This window comes from Protomyctophum bolini (assembly GCF_963924005.1).
Source record: "Protomyctophum bolini genome assembly, chromosome: 24".
Lineage (NCBI taxonomy): Eukaryota > Metazoa > Chordata > Actinopteri > Myctophiformes > Myctophidae > Protomyctophum > Protomyctophum bolini.
The window spans coordinates 24,216,250-24,232,902 of NC_137885.1; the positions used below are offsets into that span (position 1 = coordinate 24,216,250).

At 43.2% G+C, this 16,653-nt stretch overlaps 1 protein-coding gene across 1 annotated transcript in view; it reads left to right on the forward strand.

Annotated features, from left to right (window-relative positions):
* Nucleotides 1-16,653, forward strand: part of LOC308311384 (dystrophin-like) — a 368,975-nt gene that overhangs the window by 129,901 nt on the left and 222,421 nt on the right. Inside the window, 5 exon segments of the mRNA XM_080758068.1 lie at nucleotides 1,337-1,417; nucleotides 3,958-4,050; nucleotides 12,279-12,380; nucleotides 13,978-14,048; nucleotides 14,516-14,634. Of these exon segments, the coding sequence (XP_080614194.1) occupies nucleotides 1,337-1,417; nucleotides 3,958-4,050; nucleotides 12,279-12,380; nucleotides 13,978-14,048; nucleotides 14,516-14,634 (466 nt within the window).

Here is a 16,653-nt window from a genome sequence, read left to right on the forward strand (position 1 = left end):
AGGTCAGGCCATTTGGCTGGTAAGTTATGCACAGTAATACCATGGTCAGTACACCAGTTACTAGTAGTTTTAACACAGTAATACCATGGTCAGTACACCAGTTACTAGTAGTTTTAACACAGTAATACCATGGTCAGTACACCAGTTACTAGTAGTTTTAACACAGTAATACCATGGTCAGTACACCAGTTACTAGTAGTTTTAACACAGTAATACCATGGTCAGTACACCAGTTACTAGTAGTTTTAACACAGTAATACCATGGTCAGTACACCAGTTACTAGTAGTTTTAACACAGTAATACCATGGTCAGTACACCAGTTACTAGTAGTTTTAACACAGTAATACCATGGTCAGTACACCAGTTACTAGTAGTTTTAACACAGTAATACCATGGTCAGTACACCAGTTACTAGTAGTTTTAACACAGTAATACCATGGTCAGTACACCAGTTACTAGTAGTTTTAACACAGTAATACCATGGTCAGTACACCAGTTACTAGTAGTTTTAACACAGTAATACCATGGTCAGTACACCAGCTACTAGTAGTTTTAACACAGTAATACCATGGTCAGTACACCAGTTTCTAGTAGTTTTAACACACTAATACCATGGTCAGTACACCAGTTACTAGTAGTTTTAACACAGTAATACCATGGTCAGTACACCAGTTACTAGTAGTTTTAACACAGTAATACCATGGTCAGTACACCAGTTACTAGTAGTTTTAACACAGTAGTACCATGGTCAGTACACCAGTTACTAGTAGTTTTAACACAGTAATACCATGGTCAGTACACCAGTTACTAGTAGTTATGTCACTGTGGGCAGGTGCCAAATCAAGCTGGAATGGAAAATCAGCATCTCCAAAAAGCTTGTCAACATACTGAAGCACAAAGAGCTCTAAAATATCCTGATAGATGGCCGTGTTGACTCTTGACTCCTTCCTTCCTTCCTTCCTTCCTTCATTAATGTGTCTTCTCCTCTTTTTCTCCTTTCCTATCCTTCTATCACCCTTTTCGTCTTGCCTTTTGTCTGAAAGGCTATACCAATGTCAACTGTGTATGATTCTATCTCTTCTGTTTTGTAAGGTGACACACACACACACACACACACACACACACACACACATACACTTATTCAAACGTATTCAAATGTGCTGCGACGTTTTTGGAATGGCTGCCCCTGAGCAAGGTCTGCATCTCTATAATCTTTGTCTTTTGTGTGTGTGTGTGTGTGTGTGTGTGTGTGTGTGTGTGTGTGTGTGTGTGTGTGTGTGTGTGTGTGTGTGCGCGTGTGTGCGTGTGTGTGTGTGTGCGTGTGCGCGCCTTTAGGTGAAGTTGGAGAGAGGCGTCACGCGCGTTCACTCCCTTAACAATGTCAACCGTGCTCTGCAGATCCTGCAGAAGAACAACGTAAGTGCACACACACACACGCACACGCAGACATCCCTGCATCTCCAACATAATAATTATACTTTAGCACATTGCTTATGGGGCATGGATTAACTTTGTGGTAATGTATTCTAGATAAAGAGGCATGGCTATAGAAAACGTTAGAGAGCCTCACTTCAACTGCATCTGTCTGTCTGTCTGTCTGTCGCCCCAAACAACCTGTCTTGAAAACTACTTGCTGCAGTAAATGGTGCATTTTTATAGCATCAAAGGCGCTTTACATAGATTGTGCATTACATTGACCCATTCACACACACATCGATACACCAATGGCGGGGGAAACCATGCAAGGCACCAACCTTGGCAGTCATGGGCTCAGAGTCTTGCTCAAGGACACTTGGACAATACCTCTGGGAGAGCCCGGGGTTCGTTTACAACTTGGCTTGATCTGCACTGTTTATTTTCATAAAGCTCCGACATCGTGCTTTAACATAATTTTGTACCAGGGGATTTGGCCGTCTCTGGCGACAGAGAGACGCAGTGACCAAGTGTGTGCCATCCCTCTCCATTCCATCTGCTTGTGTTTGTAGTCGCTCAGAGAGAGGGCTTTGTCCTCAGCCAACCTTTGTACAGTACACGGTACTGTACGTAGCAGACAGATTGTGCCTTTAGAACAACATGCTGTAAATCACCAGCGCATTCTGAGCGTCTGACCAACTTGGTTGGGCTAGTTAAAAAATATCGGAGCTTGCAGGGATAAAAATATAAAATTAACAGCCACTGCCAAAGTTCTTCTGAGGTCATTTTGTTCTACTTTCCAATCCCCTTTTCCAGTGGGGAGAAAAAAGTAAAGTATTGACAGCTAACGAGGAGATCCAAGACCGCTTCAACAGGACCTGAAGTTCCGGGGAGGGAACGTGGCGTCCATTGAAGTTCATTGGAGAAGTGTTCAATTTGGTTCCTCAGGCTATATAGTGAAAAGGCTGATCTACAAGCTCCCAGCGTGTTGCACTTTCCCTTAAAGATGGAGTGCCGTGATTTTTTTCCACCCTAAAACATGATCATCAGGTCTTATTGTTATATAAGGAGGTATAATTTTTTCAAAATAGTCTACAGGTATTTGTTAAAATGTTGTTTTTATGTGGGCACGCCCACCAGTTAATTAAGTATGCCTGGTTTGCCTGGTGGGTGGTGATCCACCTGAACTGAAGCCGCAGCCACAGCTGTAGTTGTGTGATAAAGGGGGAGGGGCTGATAATGTGATGTCACTATATTACTGTTTATTTCATTGGCCCGTTTGACTGTCAAGGGTTCAGCTTCCAGGAAGTAACCGTAAATACAAAGTTAATACACCATTGCACATAAAAACAACTCCAGGGTGTCTAATGAAGTACTGTCACCTCATAGACACATGAAAAACTGGAAAAAAATACAAAAATTGTGGCACTCCATCTTTAAGTCAAGTCTGTAAGGTGTTCCAGGTGTGCGGGGTACATGCAAGCAGGTTTTACAAACTCGGTGGAGGCATGCGTTGTCTCAAGAATTTCCATTCTCAAAGTGAATATAAATAAGAGGGTGAACTCCAAATTAAAGCTTTTTTACAGTAGATGAATAAGAACCAATGCTGGTCTGGAAAATGTTATTTTTTTTAAACAATAATGAAAATAAATTGTAGGAAATGTCCTTGTCGAACAAATCGGCGTGTTGCCTTTTACTCTTCTCCGCTGTGTTCCTTCTTAAAGTGTGTTGTGATGGTTGTTGTGTGTGTGCAGGAACAACAGACGCCATGCCCTCAGACAAAGTTACCTTGGGGAAACAAAAGAGAACACGGCCAGGGGCTCACAATGGATGACGACCGTGAGCGAGAGAGAGAGAAAGAGAGTGTTCTAATTTAACAAAACAAAAAAAGCACCTCAACGTGAACGTGCTGCAAAATCAAAGTGGTTCTTGAGAGACGACGGAAAGCAGACATTTTCAGTCCATCAGTCGTCGGCACTCGCACTATTGAAACGGGAGGAGGCCATTTAAAGACTATAAGGCTAATGGCCTCGGATGGGAAAAGAACAGAGTGCCGCTAAACCCAGCGTCCTGAAATCCCATGGTTTTCTAATTACACCCTGGATGTGCCTTTGAAAATGACAGCATTTCAACTGCTTTTTTTTCTTTTTTTACCACGATCGTCCTTCCCTTTCTCCTCACTGAAGTGAAGATTATGGCCTTTTAGATCATGTCAAGTCTGGCTATACTTTTTGATGAATTGGAATCAGCTCTAGTGTGATGAGCCACTTATGGCCATAATAGCCTTACGGGATAGTCAAACATACTGTGTGAGATTAGAACTGAACGACTATTGACATGAAGTAGTATGTCAAGAGAAGGGATCCTGACTGAAGTGGCACTGCTGCAGCCAACAGAGTGTAGGGATAGAATGAGAGACGATCAATGGTACTGTAGCTGCCGGTGTGTATGGTTATGTCTGGTCATCATCGCTTTGTTGTTTTATAAACCATCAATTAATCCATTTCTCCATCTCTCTCTCTCTCTCTCTCTCTCTTTGCCAGGTTGAACTGGTGAACATCGGAGGAGCAGACATTGTCGATGGAAATCACAAACTCATCCTGGGCCTTATCTGGAGCATTATTCTCCACTGGCAGGTGCGTGCGGCCGTGCGTGTGTACATGCGTGCATACGTGCGTGTGTGTGTGTGTGTGCGTGCGTGCGCGCGCGCGCGTGTGTGTGTGTGTGCGCGAGCGGCCGTGGACGTTAACCAAGCGTACACAGTCGAACCCAGAACCCACAGTGTAATCTCTTAAGGTTTTCATACAGAATTACGAGGTCAATGTTTATATACTTCACATTCACAAACTGACTGCGCTAATAGGACACCAATAGGACAAAAAGCAAGGCGTTTAATTCTCAAAGAACCTGCGGATAAGATTGAAATACACCCCCTTAACACCTTGCCAGGTAAATAGTGTCTCTGTGTGCTTCTGTGCTCCTTGCAGGTATTTAAATTAGGTATAATTATGCATACATGTGGCCCCTTTGTATGCAAATCAGCCTCATTTTGCAAAAGAAATATGCTTAATGCAGTTAGAGTGGAAGTTATTAGTGTCTACAGAGGGCCGGGGGTAAATCAGGCATATTTTTACCTTGTATCTCCATATTTGAACCTTTTTGTGTTTTCTTTCTTTCGTAAATCGATGCACTGCTTAACCCATTGTGGGCGGGAACCCCTTTTGGTGTTTAACCATTATTATAAACTTTAGCTATTGAAAAATAGCAGATCTGCAATTTTAGAAAAATCGTGAAAATGTGGCACAAATCTTTGAATATATATTCTTTCACAGCGAACATTTCTTTGCTTCTGGGGGGGTCCCTGGAACAACATGATTATTTTCAGATGGGGGTCGGCGACCAATTACATTGGTCCCCCATTTTTTTGGGGGGGTGGGGTCCTTGACATAAAAATGTTTGAGAACCACTGACACAGAAAACTGTCAGGATTTAGAAGACATTTGTAGAATCGTCCTCAGGTCTGAATGTGTTAATCACACAACAGCATCACGAGTCACAAGCTCGCACAGCGTCTCCAAGCTTGTCCATTTGCTACAATTTGCTGTTTTTTTTTAAATGTATTAGTCCTGAAAAGTAACAGTTTTGAGGTTTCCACCAGACACAGACATTATAATGAATGCCCTATTTCGGCTATGTTCACTATTTCCTATTATTTATATCAATAGAAATGAAAAATGTAACCCCCCCCCCCCGATGGCTACGATTTATAAAGGGATGTCACGCCGAGACGGTCATTCTAGGCATATTGATTATTATTATTATTATTATAATATTGTTCTGTTCGACCCACTACGCAGGAATCTCTGACTCTGTCTTTGCATTTCTTGTTTTATTGAATTGTCAATGTGTGTAAAAGAAACATACAGTATACATGGAAAAGAAAACCCATAGCACATTACAGTACTGTGTACATACACACAAACCAATCATACATTTACTATGCAAATCAATTTCATTAACCCATTCTGACCTGAGATCAGATTCTAAAAATGTCTTCTACATCCTGACAGTTTTCTGAAAAAGCTATGTTTCTATGTCAGTCATTAAAATAAATAGCAGACCTACAAGCTCGTAGCGCGCCACTCGGTGGCGCGCTATGAGCTTGTAGATCTGCTATTTTTAAATAGCTAAAGCATAACGTAATGCTAACAGAAAAAGGGGTTCCCGCCCAGAATGGATTAAAGTGTCAAATCACAAGTTGTCTCGAGACACTTTACATATAGAGCAGAAACCCGACAGAGATCCCACCCAGAGCAAGCAATAATTGCAACAGTGATCTTATAGTCAGGGGATATTAATAAAATCTGGGAATACATTTCTTACCAAGAATTTTCTTCACCAATGTGTTTGTAAAGGTGTCTACTAACATATCCCACATTGGTTTATATTCAACCACTCTATGGGTTTTTATTACAGCTGCTGAAAGTTGTAGTACCATACAACCATTATAAGGCAAAATGTTCTAAATTCCATTATGCTTTAAGTAGCATGTGACTTGTCAAACTAGGGGGTTTTCATCATTCTGAATCCATTCCAAGCATTAGTTTTGCACCAAAAAGGCCATAGCCGTCATCACAAATGTGATGAGGTCAGCACATTTGTGTGTCTATGGTCGTTTTTAGCCCAAGGAGTGTTTTTCGTGCAAAACGAATGCTTGTAATGGATTCAGAATGGTGAAAACCCCCTAGTTTGACATGTCACATGCTATATTAAAGCATACTCACGTATTGATTACTGTGCATACGTACAGCATATCCACATGGTCACATCATCATACTGAAGTGTCATATACTACAGCCTAATATGACGCAGTCGTAGGGCATTCATTCATGAAACAAAATACAGTCCGCAACGGTATTCTGCAATGACGCTTCGTGGCCTCGCAATGTATAACGCTTAATCACTCGTGTTTGATTGATTGATTGAATACTCTACTGGCAGAAATATAATCAGTACGGGGTACAGTCAAACAGAAATATAATCAGTACGGGGTACAGTCAAACAGAAATGTAATCAGTACAGGGTACAGTCAAACACACTTCCAAAGGGATCACCGATCCATTCAGGTCCTGGGTATTCAAGTCATAATCAAGACATGAAACATAACAAACTAAATTCAAATCATCATAAAAGGTAAAAATAACATATGTACAGGTTGGGAGGCTTAATGATTTTTATTGTCGGTTCGATAGTGAAAACCATCAGTCCCCCTCTTTTCCAAGAGAGCAGGGTGACTCTCCACCCAACATACATGAACATGATGTCAGACTGTTGCTCCGTCAGCAAAACCCCAGAAAGGCGGCAGGGCCTGATGGCGTGTCGTCTGCCACACTAAAGCACTGTGCTGACCAACTTGCACCTGTCCTCACTTCCATTTTCAACTGGTCACTTGAACTCTGTACTGTGCCTGCTTGCTTTAAATCTGCGGTTAAAGAAAAATAATATCACCTGTCTTAATGACTATAGGCCTGTTGCCCTAACATCTGTCATTATGAAAGTCTTTGAGCGACTGGTCTGTAAACACCTGTCCAGCATAGCACTAGACCCCCACCAATTTGCCTACAGAGCAAATAGGAGTGTAGATGATGCAGTATCCCTCTGGCTGCACACTATTACCCAACATCTAGAATCCAGATCCACCTATGCTCGTGTACTTTTTGTTGACTTCAGCTCCGCATTTAATACAATAGTGCCTGGGAAGCTGATTTCAACCCTACAGGAGCTAGGCGTCAGCACACATTTATGTAAATGGATCTTTAATTTTCTATGTGACAGTAAACAGGTGGTCAAAATAGGTGATCTCGTCTCGCTGTCGAGGCTCCTAAACACTGGGGCCCCCCAGGGGTGCGTCCTTTCTCCACTTCTGTACTCATTATACACTCATTTCTGTCAATCTCACTTTAGTAGTTTGCTGATGACACATCTTTAGTAGGTCTTATTACCAACGAGGTTGAAACCGACTACCGCAGAGCAGTAGAGGAGCTGGTGAGATGGTGTGAGAGTTACAACTTGATTCTAAACATCTCTAAAACCAAAGAGATGTTCATAAATGTTAGGAAAAAGAAATCGTGTCCCCTCCCCCCCCTCTTCATCAATGGGGAAGAGGTAGAAATAGTTTCCTCCTTCCGGTTCCTATAGGGACCACCATCCATGAGTCCTTATCATGGGATCTTAACACCAGTCTCATAATAAGCAAATCACACCAGCGTCTCTATTTCCTGCGGCAGCTTAAGAAGTTCAAAGTCAGCCAAGCAGCCATGACTCACTTCTACAGGGCCACTATTGAAAGTGTTCTAACCTTCTCCATGCTTGTCTGGTTTGGTCACACAACCTCTCAAGACAAATCAAAGCTGGAAAGAGTAGTACGTTGCACATCAAAAAACATAGGATGCAGCCTCCATACACTTTCCTCACTCTATTCCACCAGAATAATTAGGAAGGCAAATAAAATCATTGCAGACAACTCCCATCCTGCACATCACCTCTTCAATCTCCTCCCATCAGGCAGGAGATATAGAAGTATCCAGAGCTATACATGTCGCTTCAGGGATAGCACTTACCCCGTAGCCATTAGACATCTGAACTCATAGTATATGCACATAGCACTTTAAAAAACTGGATGTAATTTCCTATGCTGCTGGTTTTTGTTTTTGTATTGTACGGTCCTTCTTGTTTGTGTATCTATGGTTGTCTGTATATGTTGAGTATGAACCAAGACAAATTCCTATCAACTTGTTGGCATGGCAAATAAATTATTGAATGAATTATAAGGAGGTGGGGTATAGTCACTAGAATTTCCTTTTAATAATAATAATAATAATATGGATTTTATTTATAATGCACTTTACATTCCTCGGAATCTCAAAGTGCTACAGTAGGCATTAGGCAAAAACATGAAACAATTGGTAAAATACAGAAAATAATAACATCACACGATTATAAGCACACAGTTTAGCATCAAGAAACATAAAAAAAAAAAAAAACAGTTATTGGTCTCCTTTGGTCCAACTTTGAAACTCCACGGTGACACTGTGTATTAGATCCTCTCCCATCAAGGTGGTGCTGATGTGGTTCTCACCCTGGGAACGCGGCCCGCCGCCCATAGGTGGCGCTGATGTGGTTCTCACCCTGGGTAACGCGAGCCCACCGCCAGGGCACAATCCCACGGCCGCTCCCCGACATGAGTAATTATGAGCAGCTGAGTCGCTCATGAATAATCCAGTGTCCAGATGTAGCCTTAACCCATTTTGGGGCGGGAACCCCTTTTGGTGTTTTAAAACATAATTTAGCTATTGAAAAATAGCAGATCTACAAGCTCATATAGCGCGCCACTCGGTGGCGCGCTATATACGAGCTTGTAGGTCTGCTATTTTTTGAAAAATCGTGAAAATGTGGCACAGATCTTTGAATATATATTCTTTCAGAACCAACGTTTTGCTTCTGAGGGGTTCCTGGGATAATATGTTTTCAGATGGGGGTCAGTGGCCAATTGAGTATGATTTTTGGGGTCCTTGACATGAAATATGGAGCACCACTGATATAGAAACATGAGTTTTTTCAGAAAAAAATACATTTTTCGACGTCAGGCCTAAATGGGTTAATTGAAAGTTAACCTTCGGAGCGCAGCTCACCCTGCTCGACCGGCGGACTTTTAAATTATTCTGGCAAAAAAAAAAATAGAGTGGGCAAATGTGTCCGCTCGGGTGGCACAGTCTGCACCGTGGTGCATCCGGCTTTGGCGAGCGTCATGATACAAAGACAATAGGGTGTATATATATATATATATATATATATATATATATATCAAAAAAGAGAAAAACCTTCCAAGGAAGGGACTGCACACTCCAGGGAACAGAGACCCAGTCCCTTCTTTCTCTTTTTTGATGTCTATGCCTGCTAACTAGACTTGCACCTCCTACGGGTCTTTTTGGATGTGCAGGATATATATATATATATATTATATATATAATAATATATGCACATAAAATGACTCTTCCTACTTCTGGGCCTCTTTCCGACTTCCTTCACAGGTGTTACCGATGATACTAATGAAGGCTCTTGTCAAACAGAGTCAGGGTGACATTTGTCACTGTGCATATGCAGGGCTGCGGCGGCGGTATATAGCAGAGGGAGTGTTGTGAGGGAGGAGTAGGACGGAGGGCGTCCATTTCTGTGCGTGGTCATGCAGTATGCAGTGGTCACTGCTGGTGTATCCTATATACAGACTCACATTTCTGTGTGTGGTCATGCAGTATGCAGTGGTCACTGCTGGTGTATCCTATATACAGACTCACATTTCTGTGCGTGGTCATGCAGTATGCAGTGGTCAGGTCACTGCTGGTGTATCCTATGCAGACTCACATTTCTGTGTGTGGTCATGCAGTATGCAGTGGTCACTGCTGGTGTATCCTATATGCAGACTCACATTTCTGTGTGTGGTCATGCAGTATGCAGTGGTCACTGCTGGTGTATCCTATGCAGACTCACATTTCTGTGTGTGGTCATGCAGTATGCAGTGGTCACTGCTGGTGTATCCTATATACAGACTCACATTTCTGTGTGTGGTCATGCAGTATGCAGTGGTCACTGCTGGTGTATCCTATATGCAGACTCACATTTCTGTGTGTGGTCATGCAGTATGCAGTGGTCACTGCTGGTGTATCCTACTGTATATACAGACTCACATTTCTGTGTGTGGTCATGCAGTATGCAGTGGTCACTGCTGGTGTATCCTATGCAGACTCACATTTCTGTGTGTGGTCATGCAGTATGCAGTGGTCACTGCTGGTGTATCCTATGCAGACTCACATTTCTGTGCGTGGGGATTGGCTTAATAATAATAATGAAACAAAGAGGTTTGCAAAGCAACAGAGCAGAAAAAGGTCCGCAAATTGCCGTTTGTTGGAGTCCATTGGCCCTAATCAAATTAATCATTCTGATTACTGCGTGAGTGTGAGTGTCCTTTTTCTGGCCTCAGCATCTCAGAGTTCCGCCTCACGTAGCCTATAACTGTCTCCCCCCCTCTCTCTCTCTCTCTCTCTCTCTCTCTCCCCATCTGTCTCTCTCTTTCTCTCTCTCTCTCTCTCTCTCTCTCTCTCTCTCTCTCTCTCTGTCTCGCTCTCTCCCCATCTGTCTGTCTCTTTCTCTCTCTCTCTCTCTCTCTCTCTCTCTCTCTCTCTCTCTGTCTCGCTCTCTCCCCATCTGTCTGTCTCTTTCTCTGTCGCTCTCCATTGTTTTAAATTGAATTGCACCCGTTCAGTTCATCCCTCCACCGGCAGTAGATTGATGGTGATGGTGATGGTGATGATGATGATGTGATGAAGGTGGTGGATGTTAAATGATAGATCAAACAGTGTCACGGTTGATCCCTGCATCTCTGACTTCACCCAGGCTCAGCTGAGTGGAGGCTAACGGCTCAGTCATACTGTGTGTGTGTGTGTGTGTGTGTGTGTGTGTGTGTGTGTGTGTGTGTGTGTGTGTGTGTGTATGTGTGTGTGTGTGCATATTGGGGGTGCACTGTGTTCATAGATTTAACATCATAATTCATGGCCAAACATAACTTTATCACTGTGTGTGTGTGTGTGTGTGTGTGTGTGTCTCAGCGTGTGCACCTGCCAACCATGCCCTTGGGAGAGTGCCACGAAGTGCACGTGGGTGGGCAATGGCCAGCCTTTTTGCTCAATTAAAGTGAAAATACATGCAATGACCTACTGCCTAATGAGTCCCAACACCCGGCAAGGATCGCCAACAGCCCTGTGTGTGTGTGTGTGTGTGTGTGTGTGTGTGTGTGTGTGTGTGTGTGTGTGTGTGTGTGTGTGTGTGTGTGTGTGTCCTTTCCCTCCCCTGAGCCTTAAACAAGCACTCCCAAACTGTCAGTCACGTCTGCCAAAAACATTGTGCGAATTTGTTTTGAGAGAGAGAGAGAGAGAGAGAGCTGGAAGGCATGAATGTGTGTACTTATACGTGTCCCTGAAGTATGTTTGTACAAATATGTATATTTTGTGTGCGTGCGCATGTGTGTGTGTGTGTGTGTGTGTGGGGGGGGGGGGTGGGGTGGGGTGAGTGTCAGCGTCGCTTTATGGAAATGTCACTCAGTCGTGCGTCGCATTTCCATGGATCTCAAAGTCTGCCAAGGATGCATTTGTTTGGGTGACTTTTGTTTTTGTTGCGTCTGTCTCTCTGTGTGCGTGCGTGTGGGAGGGCATATGCGCGCGCGTGCGTGGGCGTGTGGTGTGGTATCTATAGTTGGCTGTCCAATAATTAAAATGCTAGATGCAAAACAGGATACTGTACGTCCAAGGCATTATTGTAGAAAAGTGAAAAAGCCTTTCATAAAGTGGCTAATGCATTGCAAGATTAAAATGTGAATCTTAATATTGCAATGCATTAGCCACTTCACTAAAGGCCTTTTACCTTTCTACGAGAGTGCCTTGGATTCATCCTTTTTTTTTGCCTCATTTCTGTCAACCCGTTGTACCAAAGAGCATATTGTTGTAGATGTTTACTCCTTTGCTTTAGCTATTGAAAAATAGTAGATCTACAAGCTCATAGCGCGCCACCGCTACGAGCTACGAGCTTGTAGGTCTGCTATTTTTGAAAAATCGAAGAACCACTGACATGGATATAGAAGACATTTTTAGAATCTGATCTCAGGTCAGAATGGGTTACATACAAATGCTAGTTTGGTGCAAATGTGGTGTGGGTGGTTAATTTATGTTTCCATAGTTAGCTATCAGTTTCCTAACATTGCGTGTGTGTGTGTGTGTGTGTGTGTGTGTGTGTGTGTGTTTGTGTGTGAACACAGGTGAAGGATGTGATGAAAGAGGTCATGGCAGGCCTACAGCAGACGAACAGTGAGAAGATTCTGCTGAGCTGGGTTCGCCAGAACACGCGCCCCTACCCCGAGGTACGTACCCCTACCCCTCTGACCCGTTTGGACACCTCTAGAGCAGAGGGGTCTTCAACGTTGCTCAGCCAAAGGACCCCTTAGCTACAGGCCCATCTCTGAACTCCCATTCATCTCCAAGGTCTTGGAAAAAGTCAACCAAACTAGTTAATTATCTCAACCATAACAACATTTTCGACACATTTCAGTCTGGTTTCCGTCAGAAACACAGTACTGAAACTGCACTGATTAGAGTCTCAAATGACATTATTATGAAGTCTGATGTCGGCGAATGCACAGTACTATTATTGCTGGATTGAACTGGATGGACACAATTGACCACTCCATCCTCCTCCAGAGGCTCCATCAGTGGGTGGGGTTAAGTGGACTGGCCTTAAACTGGTTCTCCTCCTATCTATCTGGGAGAAGCGTCGCTGTCGCCGTTGACAGTTATGTCTCGTCCTCTGCCCCCTTGACATGTGGGGTTCCATTCTGGGTCCAGTTCTTTTCTCCATTTATATGCTACCCCTTGGTGCTCTGAGTAACAGCTTCGAAGGCGTTGCCTATCATTTCTATGCAGATGACACCCATCTATATTTTTCCTTCAAGCAAAAAGACATCAATAAACTCTCTACCCAACGTGATTGTCTCACAGCAATCAATAATTGGATGGCCCTAAACTTCCTTCAGCTCAATTCCAACAAAACAGATCTTAATAATAGGCCCCGAAAGCATCACCAACACCGTTCGGCTCTCTCTCCATGTTAAGAAGGTCACCCAGTCCTGTTTCTTTCACCTTCGTAACATCTCAAAAATCAAGCCAGTTCTCACTCCCCAAGACCTAGGAAAAAATCATCCATGCTTTCATCTCCTCCCGCCTCGACTATTGTAATGGACTCTACACTATACCCTCAGCTCCTCCTCAATCCATAAACTTCAACTAGTACAGAATACAGCTGCATGATTCTCACTAAGCTAAAGAATGCAGAGTCTGTCGACGGTTTTAAGAACCTGTTAAAAACGTATTTATTTTCATTATTTTATGATATATTTTTTACTTGAATGATTTGCATCTCAATGTTTTACCTTCTATTGTTTGTTTCATGCCCTTGTGTTAACATGATTGTTTTGCCTTGTTGTACAGCACTTTGTAACATTGTTTCGAAAGGTGCTCTATAAATAAAATTTACTTACTTACTTACTTACTTAGCTGAGAGAGAGAGTAAGATGAAGCCACTACAATTTGTCTAAAATGTTGTTGCAAATTAAACCTTTTCATAGATTTCATAGACTTGTTTGACAGCACTGCCATCAGTGTATTTTCAGACATTTGAAACTCTCAACTTTTACTAGGACGGCACTGTACTTGTTCTGCTCTTCACCAAACCGCTTTGCTGAAAACAGCAGATCTACAAGTACGACGCGTCGAGCGCCTGTTTTCAGCGACCATGATTTAATCGGAAACAGAAAAGGCGCTGAGCGTATCGGGTTTAAGTTGTTTTAACACTACACTGCTAGACGTGTCTTTAATGTACTGTGTGTGTGTGTGTGTGTGTGTGTGTGTGTGTGTGTGTCTGTGTCTGTGTCTGTGTCTGTGTCTGTGTGTCTGTGTCTTCAGGTCAACGTGGTCAACTTCTCCAGCAGCTGGAACGATGGGTTGGCTTTTAATGCACTCATCCACAGTCACAGGTCTGTTCTGTCCGTCCGTTCATTCTTGTGTGTGTGTGTGTGTGTGTGTGTGTGTGTGTGTGTGTGTCTGTGTGTGTCTGTGTGTGCTTGCACGTGTGCGCATGTGCTCTACTTGCTGTAGCACTTGCCCTAGCCTCGACGACCTTGAAGGCTTATGTAACGGCTAAACATGTCATTTAGAAGCATGTTATGTAGACACTGATGCCAGGTCATTATTGACCCGTCATCCTATATAATTTCAATGTACGGATATTCTACTGTTAGACTGATGATATGGTTCCTGGTGTACTTCTGATCCTGGGATGCATTTGATGTATTACCAAAAAGTGTGTCTGCTAAATGCTTACGTTATAAAATTGTGTGTGTGAATATGGTCATACGACAGACAGACAGACAGACAGACAGACAGACAGACAGACAGACAGACGGACGGATCTCATCCACTGCTTCCTATTGGCTGTTTGCAGGCCGGAGCTGTTTGATTGGAGCGCGGTGGAGAAGAAGGCGTCGGCCACAGAGAGACTGGAGCATGCCTTCTCCACCGCACAACAGCACCTGGGGATAGAGAGGCTGCTGGACCCCGAGGGTAGCGCACGCACACACACACACACACACACACACACACACACATGTGCACGCACTCACACACACAATGCTTTTGTGGCCTGAGGCCGACAAAAAAAAAGGCTTCTATGTAAATCTGCCTGTTTTCATGTCAGTGGTGCTCACACTATTTCATGTCAAGGACCCCAGAAATGATATGTAATTGGCCCGCCGACCTCCATCTGAAAATATGTTCCCCCAGAAGGATATGAGTTAAAAAACGTTTGCTCTGAAAGAATATATATTCAAAGATGTGAGGCACATTTCGTGCAGATCTGCAAGCTCGTAGATTTGCTATTTTTCAATAGCTAAAGTATAACATGATGCGTAAACACCAAAAGGGGGTCCCATCCTGAATGGGTTTAAAGCACTAGTTTTGGACAGCCAAAACAGCGACGATATAACCTTAGTGAATATTACACAGTATGATTTTTATGATGCATGCAGTAGTGTGTGCAAAGACACACTCGCGTACACAAAAGCAAGTGTGCACACGCACGCACACACTCGCAAATAATTGAGTGGGTGAATATTCAGGGTGACTTATGTTTCTTATCGCATTTCACGCGGGCCTATCGCATCGCAAGCCTTAATTAGGTCTAATTGATATCCAATCAGGACATGGTCGATGCTCCATGGCGATGAGACTTGAGCAGAGCGCTCACACACACACACCAGTGTTGTTTTTGGCAGCAAATTTAGATTTTAGTTTTAGTCAGTCTTTTGAATAGTTTTCATTTAGTTTTAGTCACATTTTAAGTCACCTGGAATGTGTTAGTCTAGTTTTAGTCTACAGTTGATTTAGTCGACTAAAATGTATTTTGGTGGGCATTGATGCCGTCGTAAGGACTGTTTTTACACTTGCTGAAAAACTTGCTGAAAATCTACAAGCGCACTTAGATCGGCTATTTTCAGCATGCAACCACGTGTAAAATGACTTATACTGGATCTCTTGTCCACTAGTCCCTTCCTAACATTTTAGTCTAGTTTTTATTTGTTGACGAAATTGTCAGTATATTTAGTCTTAGTTTTAGTCACCATAGCACAGTTTTCATTTCGTTTCCACTAAGTTTTCTTCAGTGGAAAAAGGTAGTCGACGAACATTTTTCGTCTTAGTTTTAGTCGACGAAAACAACACTGACACACACACACACACACACACACACACACAATTGAGGTTGACGTTAAGGATTCTTAGGTTTGAGGGTCAGAACTGTTCTGTTGTTGTTGGACAAAGTGTTCCTGGCACATACTCTGACCTTGCACTGACTGACCTTGTGAGTCGTTCCAGTCACGGGACAGAACCTAAAGACATTTAAATAACATGACGCTGTACAGTGCATTATGAATGCCATGGTGACATACTGTGTAGTGAAACCCAAATGCTACTCCAGGAGGAGGCTGCGGAGGTGGAGCGAGTTTGATCACTGACAAGCTCTCATTGTGGTGGCAGTGTGACAGATGTGAAGTAGTAGGGTGCTAAGGTGCTTTACCCATTTTTAACCTGAGGCCCATTTTTGAAAAGGCCTTCTAAAAGGTTCAGAATTGTGAATCCGGAAAAAAGTACCGAAAATAGACTCAAAACTAGAACTGCACTCTGTCGAGTGCCTACTTGCTTGTTGCGCTAGTGTGCAAGCAGAGCGCGCAAGTACTGGTGATGTATATGTCGATCAGTGTCGGGTAATATGTCATTTGTAAGTTGATTAGCGGTATACTGTGGTTACTTTGCGTATGTATCGTAGCAGCATATGACGTCAGGGTATAACTGGTATAACTAGCTCTCAATGATGACGTAATAAAGATAGTCGTAGTAGTCATTACGTCACACGCTGGCACGGCGCATACGCATCAAACATCGCCCTGGACGAAAACTATTACTTGCGCGCTCTGCTTGCGCAAGTAACTAGACGTGCACGCATTCCCAGCTTCAGAGATGGCCGCGGCAGCCGGTCTACTGTAAATGGGTCAAATAGGCCACGTGCTGTAGATTAGGCTTGCCGGC